Source organism: Bufo gargarizans, chromosome 2 (assembly GCF_014858855.1).
Source record: "Bufo gargarizans isolate SCDJY-AF-19 chromosome 2, ASM1485885v1, whole genome shotgun sequence".
NCBI classification, from domain to species: domain Eukaryota; kingdom Metazoa; phylum Chordata; class Amphibia; order Anura; family Bufonidae; genus Bufo; species Bufo gargarizans.
Genome location: NC_058081.1, coordinates 469,476,476 through 469,499,436, shown reverse-complemented (window position 1 = coordinate 469,499,436; position 22,961 = coordinate 469,476,476). Strand labels below are relative to the sequence as shown.

The following is a 22,961-nucleotide window of genomic DNA, read 5'->3' as shown; positions in this document are numbered from 1 at the left end:
ATTCTATGTTATAGCTACAGTATATAGGGGATGTATAGGTATTTGCCAAATGCCCCTTAGCCACATAAGTAAACAATAGGCACCTAGATCGGGTGCCCTGTTACAAATTTTTCATTGTACCCCAGGAACTTCAAGTTACACCTACAGTAGATAATTTTTATTATAATTTCCACGTTTAAACCTCAATTTGGTAGAAGGAAATATATATATTTACAATAATATTTCTAGTTGTCGGTTGTCACTGTACTTCCTACATGCATGTGAGGTTCTAGCCTTTATAGAGGGATAGAAATTTGAATGGAGTGCCAACCACATCCCAAATTCCAAGTCCATGATAACAAAAAATGTATTCTGAGCAAATAGAGAAGTTCTAACCCCTTCCCAAAGTCAACACGCTTGTCTTGTAGCCAGGAAATACTGCAGAGCATTTCTTGCTGTGGAGGACCCCTCATCTTAGTACATTACGTGAACAGCCCATGGATTTGCAATGCTTTGTTTCTCCTGTGGTGGCGCTGCAGAGAAAATGAACTAGCCCTAGTTCTAGCCCACAGAGTGCATGTGAACAGCTTATCTTCGAGGTAACCCTCTATAGGGATATCTGCAGTGGCCTACATGTGATACCAGGATATCTAGCCCTGGGTTTACCAACTATTATTACATATAATGTGAAAAGGAAGCCAGAAATGCCCTTACAAGGCAAAAGGCAAAGTTACTAGGGAAATGTTAACAGAATCTTATTGAATTTCCAGTACAAAAAAAATGAGTTAGTTGCCAACCCTGGGTCGATAGGAGATTATTATCATTTCCTTTTTCTCTTTTTCATCATAATGCCCTCCAATGCCAATTACATTTTATGCACAATAGATGAAGAAAAAAAAGTCAACACACAGGGTGGGATTTAGACCCTGTAGTACAGCAGGATTCTCAGCTGGCCCACAGTCTGTAAGGGCTAATGACTCACCAGATTGCCTGGAGTGTGGGGTGATCATACCACCTCATAAAATCACAGCTTCACTAAACCACAAGCTCAAAGACGCAACACAATGAAATATGCTAAGGAACAAAAAAGATTGTTCTCTGCAAACCTCATAACTGACTATCATATCTAACAAATAATATTAACACTGAATCAGGTAAAAGTTCAATAGTAGATTTAAAACAGGAGAATTTCATACTCATTTAGCATAAGGATTGAGTGCAGAGGTGTAACGTGATTTTGTGACAGGTCCTTCCCTGCCATGTGTCTTTTATAGTACTGGTTGTAGCTGGCCAGCTAAGACCTGTCCTATTTTGCTAATATAGCTTGTATGTTTATGCAGCTGGACCTGCCAATAACCTTAACACAGTTCCTATGTTTATGTGTTAGAGACAAAAGCAGAGTTATTTACTGTGACATCATGTTTTGAATGTCATATAACTTTTATATTTTGTGTTCACAGAAGCAGAAAAAGATAATATGCCTTTAAGATTCATTTTGTAATGTAAGGTAAGCTCAGTGACACAGCAGAAACAACAGAAAGCATAGTGTTAATCTGTTGTTGCTGGACAGAAGTCTAGACCAATCACAACCATCTTCTTACACAGCAAGAGTTTTCACCAATCACAGCCAGCCTCACAGTCAGCCTGTCTGGGAATTCCCCTAGCAGGAGCTGCTAGAATCATTATTCACCAGAGATAGGAGCTGAAGAGACATTCACTCCACTGAGAACTGTGTTTTTATGGAAGCAAAGAGGCCAAAATAGGTATTTAATACAGTTATGATGTGTTCCTATTGTTAATAGTGTGATTAGAGCTGTATACTGAAGTGGTTATATGTGTTTACTTGCAGTTCCACCAATTGCAAACTACAAATAGCATACAGATAGCAACCCATACATATTGCATACAGATCAGTAGAACTATCGGTCAAATCTTAGATATACCTCTCAGAGAGATCATAAAGTGCTTAAATAACTTAAAGAGGAGTACAGATACTCAAGAGAGAAATATATCCACCAATTTATGTTGAATGATAAGATTGAACAGTTGAACCACCATCTTATGCATACCGCCATTTTGTGATATCTTTTCAACATGTGTTTTGTACATGGACATAGGCGGCAGTGTTATATATGAAGAAAAGTTGAAGTTTATAAAGAAGTTATTTGAAGTATTTGGTGTGCTCTTTAAACCTACTGTTTCCATAGAACCACACTAGAGGAATTGCAGAGTAATAGACAGTCTGGTTAGACTAAAAGTCAGAGATATCAAAATTCTTCTAATGCCACAGCGCAAAAGGCACTTCATAGTGCTGCGCCTGCCACACTGGTGACTTTGGGCTTCCTCAGGCACCAGGTTCCCGGTTCAACTGCTACCTTTGCACCCACTATAGCTACACCCTAAGGATAGATTTCATACTCTTCTTTCAATGGGAAGGAACTTTTTTTGCACTCATTGTCATCCCCTGCTGATTGATCCAAATGTAGCCACGATGGAGAATGCAGTGTCCAGGAATCCATACCCTGTTCTCCCAGTAATGAGGAGGCCTTTATTTAGGTGTTATAAGGGTCTATACCACCCTTCATTTGATCAGTCTAGGACAGTGATGGCTAACCTTGGCACTCCAACTGTGGTGAAACTACGACTCCCATCATGCTCCATTTATTTCTATACAGTTCTGAGAGCAGCCAAGTAAGGGGGGCATTTTGGGAGTTGTAGTTTTACCACAGCTGGAGTGCCAAGGTTAGCCATCACTGGTCTAGGACATGTTTACCTTCATCAATCTCCCTTATCCCAACTCAAGCCCAGTTGGTGCTGGTGCATGCCTTAGGTCTGCATGGTGCTGACACCAGTCCTGCCTAACTTCATTAGTCTGTCATCACCTAGGCGGTAATTTGTGAGTTTACCTGGCAACTGAGATATTTTACTAGCTAGTTGAAATCCAAGATATGAATGGTCCATGGCTAAAATGACTAGTTGCAAATGAATATACTGTATTACACAGAGTAGATATTTCATAATGTAGAGGAACAGTTCCTTTAAAAATAAATTATATAACATAAAGGCGAATATAACTTAATAGTATATAACCTTTTATATAACTTAAAGGAGTATTCCTATCTGGGACATAGATGGCATATCACTATCTCCAGAATAGGACCCCTGAAGTAAAGAAGAGCAGTCACTCTTGCTATAGGGGTTCTGGAAATACTGCGATCAGCTATTTCCCATAGCGGTGAATGGAGAGGTGGCTGCGCTTGCACAGTGTGCGTTACATTCACTATACATGCTCGCTATTTTCAGAACTCTCATAGCGGTGAATGAAGAGCACGCCTAACATGCTCAGTGTGCTTACATTCACTTCAGGGTCCCTGTTTTCTAGATAGGGATGGGTCCCTGAGATGGGACTCTCACTTATATGACAGACATGGCATATCCTAGTGATATGCCATCAATATCCCAGATGGGCCAAGCCCTTTAAAGGGGTGATCCTACAAAAGTATTCATAGCCTATTCACAATATAAGTGATAGATATCAAATTGCTGGGATTTCAACCACTTGGACCCCTAGTGAGAACAAGGGGTCCTCGAGTCCGCTCTCTGAATGAATCAGTAGTGCACAGGTCCGTCCACCATTCCATTCACTTGATGCAGACAGCACCATGTCATTCAAATAAACTGATTTCCAGAACAAAGGAGATAAGCTCTTGCATGTTCTTTATTGAATATTCCAAACGTACACACGGTGCAGTGAAAGAGGTCCCTCCATGTCCCTGGTCAGACCGACATGTTTCGAGGTAACCGGCTCTTAGTCATGATCTGTAAGCTGTATGGGTCTGGACACACATATGGGACCCCACCTCCAATCAGGTGCATGGGGAAGGGGGAAGGGAGAAGGGAGAAGGGAGAAGGGAGAAGCAGTGTTCAGGTGATCGGAGGCGGGGGCGCAAATGGAAACCAAGCCCAGGCAGCAACCTGCTCTATTCATAGTGAAATATGCAAGGTGAAAAAACCCAAATAGATACAAAAAAGATTTTTAAATACAAGTTCTTTCACATATAAAATGATTCTAGGGTGTCATGCAGAAAAAATCTGTGCGTTCATATAAGTAAAAGGTCATATATAAGATTTGAACAAAAAAAAAAATACAATTTTTTTTGCTCAAACTGCATGAGATCCTAGATAATACCAGTTATAAAAACAGGAAAAAGGCAGCAAGGGGGATAACATACATAACATTATCCAAACAATAAAGGAAGCATTGTTTGGTAGAAAAAAACCCTGTATATACAAATCGGCAAGATGTTAAGAGAAAAGTTGTCTCTTTTCTTTCTCTCTTTTATATATGGCATATAGGGAATGTAAATAAATAATTAAGTCAAAATAAGCCTAATAAAAATGCATTAACTCTTTCTTTAAATTGAGCCCATAGGGAATTCTGGTATTAAAACGAAAAATCCAATCGGCCTCCTCTGATGGGTATAGCAACCTTCTCAAAGGCAAATGCGTTCAGATAGTCAGTCTAAGGCAGTGCTGCGGCCCGCAAAATGATGGGCCGCAATACACGAACACAGTCCTTGGGGCAGCCGCAGCAGATCGTGGATCCATTCACTTTAATGGGCCCACGATCTGGCCATTCTGCAAAAAGATAGGACATGTTCTATCTTTTTGCAGAACGGACGTACGGGACGAAACTCCACAGAAGCACTCGGTATTGTGCTTCCGTAGGGTTCCGTTCCGTGCTTCCGTTCCACACCATTCCACATCTCTGGATTTGCGGAATGCTCACAGAACAGCACCCGTGTATGCAGATCCGCAAATGCGGTCCGCAATACGGCAATGGGAAGCACAGTGTACAAAAGTGTTGTGCGGCATTGGTGATATTAGTGGCTCGGGGGTGAGATATATAATTAAGATGTTCTCTGAACCTGGTTTTAAACTGTCTGCTGGTGCTGCCCACATACACCAGGTCACAACTAGTGCACCTAATCATGTAGACAACACCAGCAGCGTTACAGTTAATATAGTTCTGAATCGCAAACTTCTCAGTATGTAGAGAATTTTGAAAGGATATTGTTTTAGTAACAAATCTTCAGGTCCGACATGGGTGACTTCCACATCTAAAAAAAACACTGATTTAAGCCAGGTGTTCCTTGTAGATGGCCGTACACTGTTAAACGAAAGATACAATATATTGCCCAGTGTCTGGGATCTTCTGCGCACTATACGACAGCCTTTTTCGAGGATATCAAACAGAATATGGTCCTTAGTGTATGGGAAGACATTTTTGGATAATCCGTTTGATCTCCGCAAATTGGCGACTGTAGGTGAGAACTAATGTAGGTGCATCATTTGCAAAAAGGGAACTCTGGTCCCCTTTGTCATTTGGACCTACAATTATATCTGCGGTTTGTTCGTTAGACACATGAATACCCCCAGGGATCAATTTGATGTTATTGGGTTTATTATGGGAAAAGTAAATCTACTCTGCTTTTATTGTTAGCAATATGAAATGCTCTGTTAAGCATCCAGTGAGAAAATCCTCTGTCACATAGGCTATCCCAAATAAGCGAGCATTTAGATTTAATGCAGCATCAGTGCTGCAATTGCGTCTTGCTCGGATAAACTCTCCGACGGGTATCGCCTTAATAGCGTGCATAGGATGATGACTGGAGGCCTGCAGGATTGTATTTCCTGACATTGGTGGTTTGAATGACCAAATATGCACCCTCGTTAGTGTAAGATCCAAGAAGGAAATGGTATTTCTGTCAAAATGACAGGTGAAACGAAGATTGTAAGGATTGTCATTAACGTACCCAACGAGGTCTGGTATGGCAGACACACCACCGCCCCAAATAAGGAGCAGGTCATCAATGTATCTGCCATACCAGACCACGCCAGGCACGAATGAATTGCCGCAGGAGAAAATATAGCGTTCATCCCAATACGCCATCACCAGGTTGGCTAGGGAGGGGGAGTACTTAGCCCCCATGGACACACTTCTAATCTGTAAAAAAAAATATTGGTTGTCATTCTCATTAGTCTCCGTGCACTACTTTATGTATTTAGAGATGAGATTGGGTCAGACCCCCTGAAATCAAATATTTATCACCTATCCTGTGGATCGGTAATAAATACTTTTCTGGGATAACCCTTTTATAGGGAACCTGTTACCATAAAAATGCAAAGTAATCTGCAGGCAGCATGTTATAGAGCAGGAGGAGCTGAGCAGGCTGATATATAGTTTTGTACTAAAAGATTCAGTAAAACTTACAGTATATGCCATTCACCTAAATTCCTACTCCTTCTGGGCTTTGTAGTCAAGGAGGCGGTCCTATCAGTGATTGACAGCTGTCTATACACAGTCATAGAAAGAAGGCTGTCAATCACTGACAGGACCTCCTCCTTGACCTCAAAGCCCAGAATGAGCAGGACCATAAATGAGTAAATCACAAGTTATACAGAATCTTTTCCCAAAAAACTATTTATCAATCGGCTCCGCTTTGACTCCCACCTATTTAATAATTATCCCCTATTCTCTGGATAGGATATAACTTGCCGCAACCAGTATAGCCCTTTAAGGATAAAACAAAGTTGAGTAGTAAAAAGTCATCTCTGCCAGGTGCATGAAGTAGGTGGAGTGACCATTAGGCATAACTCCTTGGACATTTCAGGGCTGGTCATCCACTCAGTCTGGGGGAGTAGCTATAAGGGTGGTAATATTTACCCCATGTCCATTGTGCTTCAGGGAGCCCTAAGGCCTCTGTCATTAAAGATACCATTTGGTGGGGGTGAAGGGGGTTTGTTACAGATTTTGCATGCATTGTGGTTCAGGAATTTTAAGTTACCCTACTGACCCCGCAGGCCAACTTAACTGCTCAAGTTGAACATCATGGAATGAGTTGAAATCCCACCTTCCTAAATTAAATAACTAAACACATACTGTATGAAGAGACCACTATAGGTTGTAATACATCAAGTTGATGTATAGCATATTATATTTAACCCTTTAATATGGAGTCTCATTTTGCATGCATAATATGATTCATAACTGATATAGCCCAACTTTCAAAGCTTTAACTTTCCTTTCTTAGGAGATGTTTGACAATACTTGGCTACATATCCAGAAATGTTTCCTGTCAACAATATATCCAAGAAATAAAACGGGTCCACTGGGAACAATGATGTCATCAATATACAATTATAAATAGCGCCCGACTCCTAACTCAGTCTACATTCCTGACATGCCGTATTTGGCCCAATGTACAGAGGACACAGCAAATCATTATTTATGACCATTTTTGGAGATGCAACATGGCTGGTTATTTCATGGCATGGTAATTATGCCGGCCAAGTATGACTGCTAGATATGGGTAACCTCCAATTCAAACATAATGAGCACTGTACTTGCAAATTTATTATGAGATTACCTTTCGACTTCCTGGCGCATTTCCTCCCGTTTCTGTCTCCTAAGCTCTCTGCGACGTTCAAAGTCATCCATGGTGGCCACTGGAACTTCTGAGCTGAAATCTAAAACAACAGCAAAAACCACAGGTTAGACAAAACACTAATCTATCCTGGCACAGAACTAGGTGGCGCAGAACTAATTCTCTGTACTGCTTAATGTCAGATTTAGACAAATTATATATTATTACATGAACACCATGTATCACATATCCACAGTGTGGCTGGTAAATGTCAGACTTGGTATCTCTGGGGGTTCAACTGCTGGGGCCCCCAGAGATACCAAGTACTGGGGTCTCCAAGTTGCCTGTCTGAACTGAGTTATAGTGTTCACATTTGTCCATTTCATTTACTTCTACTGACTCAGACGGTGCTCTGTCAGTAGATTGAGTGGTGGACTGACATGCGCACTTCATTTCACTCAGACAGGAGACTTGGAGATGCCCGTTCTTTGGATCGCTGAAAGTCAAGCTACCTATGCTCACATAGGCGATAATTCTGTTTGTGAGATAACGCTTTTTCCTCAGGCTGCCTCTAACATCCTTTTTAGATGAGAACAATCCCGCATGTGGCCCCATCTTTATTGCAGAGATGACTGGTTGCTACCTGTCCATTACGATCTTGTCTGTTGCTACCTTGCCAAGCATTAGATAGTAGCATTGATCGCGAATATTCTAATCACAAATTTTTATTGCGAATATCGGCACTGCAAGAATTAGTCAAGATGTAGAATATAGTGCTATATATTCGTAATCGCAAATATTCTAGATTTTGTTTTCATCAGTAACCTCCCTTCTTACTTGTGGGCCAATGAGAAGGCTGCAATGTATTTGTCTAAGCTTAGCAACATCCCTAGCAACCAATAGGAAAGCTGCCCACCCCTTACTATATAAGAACCTCCCCAGCAGCCATTTTCTGCTGGTTTTTGCAGTTCTGAGCGAGAAAGCAGTGTCATTGCTGTGCTCTGTGCTATAATCTGGATCCTATTCCTTATCCAATTACATGAGTTAGTTAGTTAGCTCACATATATAATACACATAGTTAGTGGGAGATAGTCAGTGTAGGTTATATAGTGATATAGTGTAGCTGATACTTAGTGCTTCAATCAGTAATATCTACTCAGACCTTATAAAATGTAAAGTTGCATGTCATGCGCCAAAAATATGTGCATCATTTGTGCAATTGCGAAAATAATGACTGGAGATCATGATTTCTAGAATTTGCAAGTGTCTTGTGAATATTATGCGAAAAATCTGCGAAAACGAATATTGCCTATGCCGCTGATCACTATTAGATAGATCGGTGTGGCCAGATCATATCTACCAGAAGCTATAATTATATAGATAATTCCCAATAGTAAATAGCATGCTGGAGAACCATAGATGAAGGTTTAAGGTACAGGAGAGGCAGCTGTCTGTGCTCTGTCCTGCAGTATGTACTGTATGTCACAAGCAGAGCAAAAACTCCAGTCTCTGCAGGGAGAGGAAGAGTTGAAGGGGCAAAAAGCCCTAAATTATCTGCAGGAGGCAGCATGCAGAAGCAGAATACACAGGGCATTGCTAGATTGACACAATGGACCAGGGGCAATATCAATTAATTCAATTTACTAATTATTACTTTAATTATGAAAGCCTTACAGATGGTCCAGTTTCAGTCCTTGCCCCTTCAGTCATGGAGGAGGAGCTTCTGCTGAAAGCTGTGACCTTCGACATAGGCTTCCCTGGCCAGGAGCATCCTCCCTAACCTTGTGTGTCAGTGGCATGTTTAAAGGGGCTGTTTGTCTGGCTCAATTCATTAGCTAAGCAAAGCAAGCCTTCTTCTCTTCACAACTGGTTCGAAAACAAAGAATTTCTACTCCTTTCTATTCCTCTGCTTGCATTTTGAGTGTATATGCACTTCTTTGCAGATTATAAGGCAGTGGTCAACACTCTGCCAGTCCATTGTCTCTCACATCAGCACACTATTAATCCCACAAATTGCAGCCCCATAAGATAAAAAGAAACTGCAGCTGCATCCCCTTCATCCCTTTCCTTTCTCTTACTCTGAATCTCCTCCTTGCCGGCTGACGTCACAGAGCTGGAGCGCCGAAATCTCGCGATGCGCGAGCTAGCGCATGCATAGTTCGTTCCCTGTGCTGATGCCAGTACAGGGAATGAACATGATGCCGACACTGCGCATGCGCTAGCTCGCGCATCGCGAGATTTCGGCACTGCAGCTCTATGACGTCAGCCGGCAAGGAGGAGATTCGGAGGACGCGGGGCGGTGCTGGGCTCCTTTCCGCTTGACTCATCTCCGGCTACAGGACTCATATCAGGTAATTTGCATATTACTCAAAACTGTTTTTTAACACAATAAAAGCGCAAAGAGCTATGGGACCTGGGTACTGCAGATGTGCTAGTGGCCATCTAGCAGCCCATGTCCCCAGCTGTATGCGCAAAATCATGGTGACAGGTTTCCTTTAAGAGGAGACTGTGTGAATCAGGCCTTCATGGTAGAATATCTGCTAGGAAACCACTGCTAAGGACAGGCAACAAGCAGTAGAGACTTGTTTGGGCTAAAGAACACAAGGGATGGACATTAGACCAGTGGAAATCTGTGCTTTGGTCTGATGAGTCCAAATTTGAGATCTTTGGTTCCAACTACTGTGTCTCTGTGCGACGCAGAAAAGGTGAACGGATGGACTCTACATGCCTGGTTTCCACAGTGAAGCATGGAGGAGGAGGTGTGATGGTGTGGGGGTGCTTTGCTGGTGACACTGTTGGGGATTTATTCAAAATTGAAGGCATACTGAACCAGCATGGCTACCACAGCATCTTGCAGCGGCATGCTATTCCATCCGGTTTGCGTTTAGTTGGACCATCATTTATTTTTCAACAAGACAATGAACCCAAACACACCTCCAGGCTGTGTAAGGGTTATTTGACCATGAAGGAGAGTGATGGGGTGCTGCGCCAGGTGACCTGGCCTCCACAGTCACCAGACCTGAACCCAATCGAGATGGTTTGGGGTGAGCTGGACCGCAGAAGAGGACGGGGTAGTAGAAGAGGACGAGGAGGTAGAGGTCAATACGGTAGGGGGGGTTTTTTAGACGATACCCCGCTGATTTCCCAATACTTACTGAGGAACAAACATTGACATCCCCCTGTACGTCCCAAACTACATCCCTGTTTCCATCTAGATCAGTGAAGGACGAGTTACAAGTTATTAACTTGTCTTCACGGACTCTAACTACCATGGAGACCCATGTTCTACAAAAGGGCCTTTCATTTGTCCCGATGCGCAGGTTTGATTGTTTTGGGTGGGTCAAAGACCTGAATTTATTTGCGCGTAAGCTCAAGTGGCGAAAATTTTTTGTCAATAATGACCGCAGGAAATGCGAAGAGCTAGGAATTGATATATCAGACTTGCCAGATGTCCAAATCTTATCAGATCTTCTTGCTGAGGGACAAAGGGATCCAGGTGATGGTCCGTTCACCAAGCTTAGATTACCCTCAACAAAAATGCCACCTATTGGTGATTGCACCCCAATTGATACTTTTGTGTCCATAGTGTCTAATAAGTTGAGTCAGATTGACATGCATGGACTTAACAGTGACAATTTGAATGACCAAGAAAGAGGGGCCTTGTGGTTATTGCAACAGGACAAAGAAGTGGTGATTAAATCATCAGACAAAGGCGGAAATATTGTTGTCCTTGGGCACGAACAATATCGTAATATGTGTATGAGCGTGCTCAGGGACAAGCTTACATATGAACTACTTCCGTCTGATCCCACGCCAACTTATAAGGTGGAATTGTCCTGTATTTTGAACCAAGCCCTTGAGAAGAAACTCATTGACAAGACTGAATTGGCCTTTTTGTTACCTTCACACCCAGTCACTGCGGCCTTTTATTGTCTCCCCAAAGTTCACAAGGGGTATGAACCTCTAAAGGGGAGGCCGATAGTGTCTGGAAACAATTGTTTGACAGCCAATATCAGTACTTATGTTGACACCATCCTGCGTCCATTTGTTAACAGCTTGCCCTCACATGTAAGGGATACTATGGATGTGCTGGGACGCTTGGATGGTGTCCAATGTGACAGTGGTACCTATCTGGCCAGTTTGGATGTGGAGGCGCTCTACAGCTCAATCCCTCATGGATTGGGCTGTGGAGCGATCCTAACATTCCTTCAGCAGAGGGGTGAACAATACAGGGCCCATAATGCCTTTGTAATGGAATTGTTGAGTTTCATACTCACACACAATGTATTTTTGTTTGATGGCTCTATCTTCCACCAGCTCAGGGGGGTCGCAATGGGCAGTCCCTGTGCCCCGACTTTTGCGAACCTCTACCTGGGCTGGTGGGAGAGGGAGGTAGTGTTTTGTGAAGATATGGAGCGATTCACGGATGTTGTCCCCCTCTGGATCAGGTACATCGACGATGTGCTGATCCTGTGGGGGGGCGATAGTGAATTGTTCCGTGAATTTGTTGCGGTCCTCAACAATAACACCGTGGGACTTTTTTTCACCTCAGAAATGGATTTGAAGAACATTTCCTTCCTGGATCTGTCCATTTCATTGTCTGCTGATGGGCATATTAGTACCAACGTTTTCAGAAAGCCCACAGCTACCAATAACCTTTTGAAATGGGACAGTGCGCACCCTGTAGCCCTTAGGAGAGGAATCCCTAAGGGCCAATATTTGAGGGTTAGGAGGAATTGTTCTCATCTCAGTGATTTTAGGGTGGCTGCTAAAGATCTCCAGCAGAGGTTTCAGTGTCGTGGTTATCCTCAGCAGTGTCTAAAGCAGGCTTACCAGCACTCAATGAGTACTAACAGGGATCGGTTGTTGTCTCCGAAAAAGAGGGACAATAGTGAGAATATTGTGAGGATCATTGGGACTTTTGACGGCGCCCATGACGAGGTGCGCCATGTCCTTAACGAGCACTGGGACATTTTGAAATCCGATCCGGATATTGGTGGGATGATTTCAGCCAACCCTTCAGTCACTTATCGCCGCAACAATAATTTACGTGACATGTTGACACATAGTCTGTACATCAGCCCCCGTCCGCAGTCATGGCTGCGAAACCCACTTACAGGTACGTTTTCTTGTGGATCCTGTAAATTTTGTGGGTTCATTAAAAAATCCAAAAGCTTCACTAACAGCACTGCGGATAAAACGTTCTTCATTAAGTCTTTCCACAATTGCAAGTCAGTTGGTGTTGTGTATTTAATGACATGTGTATGCAGCATCAAATATGTGGGTAAAACCATCAGAGAGCTAAGAAGACGGATTGGGGAGCATATTTTGGATATTACCAATCTCAAAGATACGCCAATTGCTCGTCATGTTCTTGACCTTCACAGGGGGGATACATCATCGGTCAAATTTCAAGTGATCGACTCTGTGAAGCCGTCACCAAGGGGCGGTGACTATGATCGCATATTGTTGCAAAAAGAGGCGAGATGGATTTTTTCTCTGAATACCATCAAACCATCCGGCCTCAATGATGCGATCTCATACGTCCCGTTCATCTAGTGACCAGGCTGATTTCTTTGTGTTACTGTACAATGCACTATGAGAAGTGGATTCATGTGTGTGATCATTGATACAAGTGGCTACACACATGAATCTATGTGTCTGTCCGTTTTTACACACTTCTCTTGGAGTGACTCTCCTTTACTGTATAATTACAATAAAGATGTCCATGCTGCGATAAATATATAAAGCCGCTTTGTAAATTCCTTGTTTTGTTTATGTGGCGCTTGCTGCGCTTTCCCTGTGACTCACCGTGTTCCTCCTCCCCTCAGCCTTTGGTTTGCCTTGTGCCGTGCCTCCTGGCCGGATTGGCTGATTGACGGAGGCGTGTCTAACAGGGCGGGGCTTCACCCTGTAAAGCCCGGCGTTCTGTGGGCCGCTTTGCGGCCATCACAGTGCCGGATTACATGCACACTAGCACGCAGCACCTCAGCCTAGAGGTTGCTAGCTCAGGCAGGATAGTGACTGTTTGTAAAGCTCCGTACCTCACACTAGAGGAAAACGGTGCTAGGCAGGGATCTCTATCACTGACTGTTTGTTTGTCCATTACCTCGGTCATTAAAACAACACTGAGGCTCTGGGCTCTAGTATTAACCTGGTGCACATAGCTCCTGATGAAATGCATCCCCAATGCATGGAAACGCAGCGTTGAGCTGTTGCCAATAAGGGACATGTCAGGGCAACCATTGCTCCTTTAATCCACCTGGAGTGATTGTTATTGCTCTGCCATAGTCCAGCACCTGTGATTGTTAGTGCAGTGAGAGTCTGCGCGCTGGCTCTCACTGTTTTGGAGTGGTGTTTGGTGAAATTCCTATACCAATACATCCCCTTGATACCTTTCACCCTGGGATACACATCTTGAACCCTGTGGTTGAATGAGCCCCTTATGCTAGTAGCTTGTGAGATTACACTGGCAATCCAGATGGTGGTGCTATTTGGTATATATCAGTGTTTTCACAATTGTTAAAGTCAGTTTTGCACATTATACTGACGGTTGATACCCCTTATTTCTTAAATCAGACAATTAATAAAGACATTATTATTTTGTTTTAGCGCCTATCCCTATGTTATTTGCTCGAGCTGGACCGCAGAGTGAAGGCAAAAGGGCCAACAAGTGCTAAGCATCTCTGGGAACTCCTTCAAGACTGTTGGAAGACCATTTCAGCTGACTACCTCTTGAAGCTCATCAAGAGAATGCCAAGAGTGTGCAAAGCAGTAATCAAAGCAAAAGGTGGCTACTTTGAAGAACCTAGAATATGACATATTTTCAGTTGTTTCACACTTTTTTGTTATGTATATAATTCCACATGTGTTAATTCATAGTTTTGATGCCTTCAGTGTGAATCTACAATTTTCATAGTCATGAAAAAAATGAAAACTCTTTGAATGAGAATATATACACACACACACACACACACACACACACACACACACGAAGTAGTCAAGTTAATATCCCCTGGAAATTCAGGTTTATGCTAAATACACGGTCCTAGGTCCTATGAGCTGTGTTTTTTGCATTTGTGTGTATTATCTCTGGGTGCATTGATTTCCACCCCCATTCAAGAAGCACACTTGAGTTCGTCACTATATATTTCAGGGCATTTGCTGTTCCATTAAACTATTTACTGTATATCTTGGCGGTCAATTAGTCATAATATCTGTGGAGGGTGGCTCTGAATATTTGTGAATCCCGATGACGTTACTACTGAGATTTGCACCTTTACATAGACTACCCAGGGCTATGATAATGCCGGTTAAATATATGCCAGTACAGCATAGTTAAAAATGGTAAATCAAAAGTAAAATTCCCTTATGGAAATACAAAAAGAATAATATTGAATAAATGCAAATAGAGCAGTAACCTGGCTAGGAGTGATACAGCAGACAATGTGAACTGGTGCTGGGTTCCAGAGGGGGCTGGGTTGTAGAGTGGGCAACAAGCCACTCAGTCTTGGTCAGGGTATTTAGATACTTGGCTAAGATGCAGTGCTGTGTAGTCGGAAAGACAATTTTCAAGCTCCAACTCCTCTGTATTTCCACAGTCTTACTCCGACCCCAGATCCAGCGCCTTAAAAATAACTCATGTATAAGTTTTAACTTTATTTAATAAATAGGGGCCTTAGATGGAATAATATATATATATATATATATATATATATATATATATATATATATATATTAAAAATTTCTAACTCTTCCTAAATTCTAACGAAATTAAATATGCAAGAAGCTATGCATTTAATACATTATACAATAGTAATAATATTTAATATTGTTATTCTAAGGATTGTGTTAGAATTGGTACTTTTCTATGGACAAAATGCTTTACCTAATAAATATCTCAAAACAGACATAAAAAAACTGTAATTTAGTCTCCCCATACGTATACGAAACCTGTATGTATTTAGTATCCCATGTTTTAGGTTTCTTCTTGAAACTGGACAACCCCCTGAAGTCAGTTTTGCTTGAGTCTGCGTTGCTGAAATCACCCCGTATTTGGCACATATTTAAAAATGACACTTTGTCCACAGATGTTAATTCCAGTTTTTATGCCACGCCCTACTAGACAGAGATAGTGACATTTTTTGTGAAATTTTAAAAATATGACATATACCCCCTCACCCGGATAACTACTACCACTTTCCAAATCACTTTTCTAAAGTGGGGAGGGTGGCTTACGATTTTAAAAAGTTGCAAATTCTTGCACAAAACCAGCATTTGTGATTTTTTTTTTTTTACAGCACAAAACCAGCATATAAAAGGCATGTCTAATGCTACATTTCATGTAGCTAAAGATTGTTCTTCTTGCAGAAAAAAAAAACAAGGCTCTTATAAAACTAGAAAGCTATGGCAATCCCCCGACCCCAAACTTCTGTGTTTGTCATTAATGCCAAATTTGGCTATATCCTTAAAAGTTATGGTCACATGTTCGGGTTTCTTAATGCAATTTTGGAAGCCAAAATCTGGAGTGGTTCATAAAAGGATAGAAAGTATAAAGGACAGTATGAGGTGTCTTTTGGGGATTCAGTTCTGGTTTTGGCTTTCAAAGCTGCATCAAGAATCCTAAACATGTGGCCGTACTCTAAGAGGTTAATGGACTGTCAATAAAAAAAAGTGGGTGCAAGATTGATAGAGTTATGCATGTGTATTGTGTAGGATCTGGATACTAACGCCTCCCCTACTGTTTCTTCCCTGTCCTTTCATCTATTTCTAAAGACAAAAACACAAAACTGAAATACTCCATACTCACGAGCTGTTGCTTTTCTTCTGTGATTTGTAATCCACCAGCTTTAATATAATGTCTTAGGTATCACTGAGCAGACACACAGTGTGCAGCACATCAAAGACTAGGCTTGTCTCCTCCACTCTGGAGATCATATTAAAGTACTACCAGAAAAGGGAAAGGCTTTGTGTCCTCACTGTGTTTAGCTAAACCGTCCTGTCAGTGCATAGTTTAACTTTCGGATGCTGAATGCCAGATCAGCACCAAGAACTAGAGAGTTTCCTGTGAGGTTTTTGAGGCTGCCTCTCTGAACTTTGGGACAAAAATTCCACAATTAACCCCTTACATACCCTTTCGCATTCCATGAAATTCCATGCACACATTGTTTAGAAGGCCCTCAGTCCTATGCTAACATGCAACGTGTAAGATTGTATATCATGCATAAAAACTCATTTGACAGAAGTGATGCAGAGCTTCTTATCACGCCCCCATTGGGGCTCACGATCTAAATAAATTCCATCTCGTTGACCTTACCCTTTCTTCAGGCATCTTCAAGTATAGTTTTACATGTAAAAATAAATCTAGCAACGCCAAATAAATAATTGTGCAACAAGGTGCAAGACTGAGGAAACCGGTTTAAAAAAACTTTTAAAAAATGACAGCAGTCCTAAAATTTCTAGGGAACAAAAATAAAGGGGGTCATTTATAAATTAGGCATATTTCAAACGCAAATGACGGCAAAATGGTTAGTTGCTCTGTTATCTGCGACTTCGCCCCGCTAGCTTCAGGTCTAAAATTGTGGTCCGGAAAGGGCGTGGAAAAAGGTCCAAATGTAAGACAGCTCTTCATAACTTCGGTGGATCAACAGCCAGCTTAGGGCGGCCTAAAACGCCGGTCTTAATAAAAGTGCCCCAAAGTTCTTTCATTCAAAAAATGTAGTTGGAACTAAGAAACGAATTATTGACCTCAGCAGTTTCCAAGTATGACCCTATATTTTTCGTATTTTGGTGCCTTAAAGCCTGTAATTAACATGGATTGTTTGAGGATTTTTTCTTTTCATTGTGAAGCAAACATCAAATAAGACAAACTAACAGAAAAAGTCAATGTGCATAACTATTCACCCCCCAAAAATCAATACTTTGTAGATCCCCTTTTGCAGCAATCACAGCTCCAAGTCGCTTTGGATAAGTCTCTATGAGCTTGCCACATCTTACCACTGGGTTTTTTGCCCATTCCTCAATGCAAAACTGCTCCAGCTCCTTCAAGTTGGATGGTTTGTGCTTGTGAACAGCAATCTTTAAGTCTGACCATAGATTTTCTATTGGATTGAAATCTGGGCTTTGACTAGGCCATTCCAACACATTTACATGTTTCCCCTTAAACCACTCAAGTGTTGCCTTCGCAGTGTGTTTGGGGTTATTGTCTTCATGGAAGGTGAACCTCTGTCCTAGCCTCAGTTCACACACAGAGTGGTACGGGTCCTGCTCAAGAATATCCCTGTATTTAGCACCATCCATCTTTCCCTCAACTCTGACCAGTTTCCCAGTCCCGGCTGCTGAAAAACGTCCCCACAGCATGATGCTGCGACCACCATGTTTGACTGTTCTTGGGATGGTGTTCTTTGGGTGATGTGTTGGGTTTGCGCCAGACATAGCGTTTTCTTTGATTGCCAAAAAGTCAAATTTTAGTCATCAGACCAGAACACCTTCCTACATACATTATGGGAGTCTCACATATGCCTTTTCGCTAATACAAGTAAAAAAAAATGCTTTAGAACATATAGCTGAACCGCACAAGGGCAAATAAGCCGTAGAAAGATTTCCTCATAATAAACCCTGTTAATGCCTGTATCAAACAACACTTGCACCCCAAAAACAAGAACGGTTTGCTGGAATTACAGAGCTGAAAAATGGCAATTTGGGTCCCCAGTCAGTACAGCAAGGTGTAATAGGATTGTTCCTATTACCCAAGTTGTAACCTCCCCTACTGAACCCTGTTCTGCTTCAATACTGTGGAATGATTCCTCTCTATCCTTTCCCTGAACTTCTATACAGCAAAATAAAAGTTTTAAAGTCTTTTTTACCACTATCCCTAGCGGCTGCTGACGTCTCTCCTTGCACTAAGTACACTGGAAAATGGCTGAATCCAAGATGGCTGCTGATTGGCTGCATGCATCGCATTGTGGGTGATCCCTCGTTCCAAGAGTTCCTTGCTCTATGTCCAAACACGTGCAGCAGCCATTTTAGGAAAAATTGCGATTCATTACCACCAAAAATGAGGAAATTCAGATTTGGTGCGAATCTAATTTTTCCTGAAATTCCAATTCATCAACTTCAATTCGCTCATCTCTAGATATGACCTCCCTTATGCCACTAGAGCACAATAGGATCTGGAGCTGCCAGAAGATTGAGGCAATCTGATCCACCAGTTAGAGGATACTGTCCTGTATCAATGTCAGGAGAATTTATTGCAGGTGCAATTATTGACTCTCTCTTTAGGGCTGTTTCACACGAGCGGATGCCGTGCGTGACATCCGCTCCGTGAAAGAGTGCCAAGACCCGATGCAGACTGCAGAGGCACGGAGCATTAACATGACTGATAATGCTCCGTGCCTCTCTGTGATCTCTTTACTACGAAATCACAGTTGTCACTGTGATTTCGTAGTAAAGAGGTCACAGAGAGGCACGGAGCATTATCAGTCATGTTAATGCTCCGTGCTTCTGCTGTCCGCATCGGGTCTTGGCACTCTTTCACGGAGCTGATGTCACGCACGACATCCGCTCATGTGAAACAGCCCTTAGTATTCTCCTGGTCTTTTTTCTTTATGTGTCCATACATACATACATTTGGATATTTTCATAGCCTTCATAAGAGTCTGAAGCTGTTAAGTCATTTCCTCACTTTAACTTCCATCTCTGTCATTTGTGCCACTAGGTTCTTACCTTGGTTCTTTTTCTTCCTCTCCATCTATGGACATGGACAACTCATTTGGTTTTCAATATATCTATATTCTGCTTACAACCAAACCTAACTGACCACTTTGATATCTCGTTTTCCTTACTATGTATTAGCCATTTCCTCTGTAATACCCTCTGCCTTCTCACTCTTACCCTGGTCAACACAGAATTTATCACTAACCTGAAATAACTAACGAGAAATAGCAAGTATTATTACAATAATAGTAATGCTGGGTTTAGACTCGGATAAACTTTGTTCAGCCACCAGCAAGCCACACATAAAAAGAAACATTGCGATTGGGCAATCGCGCATGTTTCTGTTCTCTGGAACTAACTTCTTCATGTAGGAGAGAGAAGGTCTTCATAACTAATTCCTACTGGTTTTCGGTACTGCAATTTATTGGTGGTTTACCGCTTCATGGACCCCATAGCACCCAAGACTCTGCCTCTAAGAACACATTTATAACATTTCAGTGCAATGGGGTTTACGTGATAAAACAATCCTCTTTTCTCCATAGTCAAGTTCCATTGTCTACAAAAGGTTACCTGAGACATATGATAGATAAAATGTAAGCCCCCAGGACCTTCTGTGGCTGAAAGAGTTGTAGAGAACAGTGATACCAGACTTTAGGGATCATCTGTGTTAAGGGGACATCAGTGGCTGGCAGTGTTATAGAGGCTTCTGTGACTGAACCTATGGCTGGTAGTGTTATGCGGGGGCTTTTGTTGCTATCCGGATTGAAGGCACATCTGTGACTAGAAATATTGTAAACTTCCTTGTGTCTGGCAGTGTTATGGGCATATCTGTAGCTAGCAGTATTATGATGACATCGCTAGCTGGTTGTGTTATGGAGGCCTTCGTGGGTTGCCCTGTTATAGGGGCTGCCGTGGCTATGTATTATTTGCTACTAGACACACCTCTGCAGGTAACATTTTTATAAGGTCTACTGTATTTGGCTATGTAATGGGGACATCTGTAGCTACCTGTCTGGCGGTGTCATTGGACAGATGTTGCTGGCAGTATTGAGGACACATCTGTGGCTAATGTCCTTAGAAGATTTGTGCCTAGTTCTGTTGTAGGGGCTTCTGTTGTTGGCACTATTGAATCATAAAAAGATGTGTAGCTGGCTGTGTTATGTGGGATTCTATGGACGGCACAAAGTTTGGGCTGGCCCCAGATGCAGTTATTTTTGGGCCATACGATAAGGGTCAGATAAACAATTTACAGATATTGTATTGTGATTGTCCTGCTACTTATCTTTTATAGTGGATCTAAGGGACACCCATTCATTAGTTATTCCAGCTCAAAAAATATAAAATAGAGGCTTATAATACTTATTTTTCCTGAGGCTGTCCCGTAGCTCTGCAATTTCTGAAACTTTTTTACTTTTCGGGAAAAGCAAGAACAATTTGACTTCAGATCATCTGGAAAAGTGAAGTAACTGAAACTTGAGCCGGGGCTTGCACAGAGTTATAGTCAACACAACAGGAAATACCCAAACTGAAGGTTACGACTGATAGCATGAACTGCAACATTATCCCTGACCCTAAAATATGTTGCCTTTTCTTCATTAACAAATTAGTCTCCTTGGTCGTTTTTTTAAATCCATGTGCATGGCTTTCTTAAAAGAACACTTCCATCAGAAAGGGGTATATTTTGTAAATTAATATTCACAGTAAACACATTTTGGGGGAATTTTCGGCTTTTTTCATTTTGGCAGTACTATGCCACTGAAAATTAAATAAAATATATTGGGGGTCATTTACTGCTTTGAAATACGCCTAAATTAGGCATATTTCAGGCGCAGATGGTGGTGCAAAGGTTAGTTGCGCCACAATCTGCAAATTTTCCCCACTCATGCCAAGTCTAAAAAAGTGGGGTGGACGGGTTGGCAGGCCAGTCTCATTTACCATTTTCTACGCCTGTTTTAGGTGTAGAAAATGGTCTAAATTTAAGACCGCTCAGAAGCTGTTTAATACTACGTTTAAAGGGCTTCTGTCACCCCACCAAAGTCCTTTTTTTTTTTTTTGGGCTAGTTAAATTCCTTATACTGCGATATATGAAAATATAATGATGTTACTTACTTTCCTTCAGCAGTTTCTTATAAAAACGAACTTTTATAATATGTAAATTAGGTCTCTACCAGCAAGTAGGGCGTCTACTTGCTGGTAGCCACCGCAAAAAAACGCCCCCTCTTCTTGTTGATTGACAGGGCCAGCCGCGATCTCCTCCTCCGGCTGGCCCTGTCTGCATTTCAAAAATCGCACGCCTGTGTTGATTCACATTTTTCAAAGCCTCTGCTTTTTGTTAGCGAGTATAAGCATTCTTGTTTATATCCAGAGTGTAACAAGCCACCCAGATCATGTCCACCTTACATAGGAGAGTTCTAACACCATTTGACAAACCCTGCTGCTGTGCCATCTGGACATGAACAGAACATGATCAGTGCAGGTCTCTGTTGCCGATTTCCTTCAAATACATAGGACATTGTTGTAGATTCCTGCACCAAGAACACCTAGCAGGTGACTTTTAAAGTCACTTGTTAACTATCCTTAAATCAATAAATGTCTTAAAGGGATTCTGTAACCTCTTTTTACACTATAGAAATGCGTACATGCGCTAGATCGCCGCTAGCATGTCTGCAATATACCTGCCCCATATCTCTGAGTGGTTTTATTGAGTGTAAAAAAATATATATGTAAATCAGCCTGGGCTGGGCTCCTTACCAGGCTGATTTGTGTAATATATATAAAATCATTTTTTACACTCAATAAAACCACTCAGAGACATGGGACAGGTATATTGCGGACAGGCTAGCGGCGATCTAGCCGTGCATGTCCGCATCTCTATAGTTTAAAAAGAGGTGACAGAATCCCTTTAATCTCTGTGCACATGTGTGTCTTGGTTTCTGTCAAAAATAAAAACGCTGCAGTGCTATATTCATCATACAATGAACAGCGGGGGTGACGATTGGAACCACTGACTTATCATTGGGTTTCACTATGGAATCTGTTATTTTGAAGGGAAAATAATGCTGGATACAGTGCTCTTCTTCCTATCAAAAACTACTAAACCAATGTTGAAGGCTCCTGACAAATAAGGTGTGTACATACCCAAAAAGGATATTCCTATCATGGCACCTGAGGGGTCATCTGCCAAATAAGAATATACCAATATTATTAAAGGGACCTAGTGGGTGGGGGAAGGAGGACTATTATAGATTTAGCAGTGTTGTGACATACATACTTTGTATAATTGTTCCCTAACCTTAAAAAAAAAAAAAACTAAAAAAAAACTTCTCAACTATTGCGTTTAATGACTACCTGTTATTTATGCATCTTCCTATGTCACATATGATTAACAATATTAGGTTTCATGGGCACAGAGCCATTGCACTAAGCTACTTGAATGCCACATGTGTGGTCCTATTTGTTCTGTCGTATTTGCACATTTGTGGTTTAATATAACAAGGAATGGGTGGAGATAATAATCTTTAATTAACATGGATTACAAATAGAGCATTACTAACACAGTGGGAGCAAATACATCACTGTGGGAAGACAATACACAAAATTAAGCAATCTTTGTGTCGTCTCCCCTGTAGCAGTGGCATAGTGTAATTACAAGTACTCATTCCATTTGAGTGAAAGGAGTTTGCACTTGTAATGACACTGCACTTCCGGGACAACAGGCAGTGTACTGAAGAGGAAGTAGCACTCACATGGAGTTCTGCCTCTTCTTCAAACAGCTGATCGGCGGTAGTGCCGGGTGTCGGACCCCTACCAATCAGTTATTAATGACCTATCCTGAGAATA

General features: G+C 41.8%; 1 protein-coding gene across 4 annotated transcripts in view; it reads right to left on the bottom strand.

Annotated features, from left to right (window-relative positions):
• CALD1 (caldesmon 1) overlaps nucleotides 1-22,961 on the bottom strand; it is a 174,442-nt gene that overhangs the window by 85,846 nt on the left and 65,635 nt on the right. For 3 of the 4 annotated variants that reach the window (XM_044281057.1, XM_044281059.1, XM_044281061.1), the window contains exon 3: nucleotides 7,410-7,509. In XM_044281057.1, coding sequence (XP_044136992.1) covers nucleotides 7,410-7,480 — 71 coding nt within the window. In that variant the 5' untranslated portion in view covers nucleotides 7,481-7,509. Of the gene's footprint in view, nucleotides 1-7,409; nucleotides 7,510-16,215; nucleotides 16,390-22,961 lie in introns of those variants that run through there. The other variant, XM_044281058.1, reaches the window with a different exon arrangement.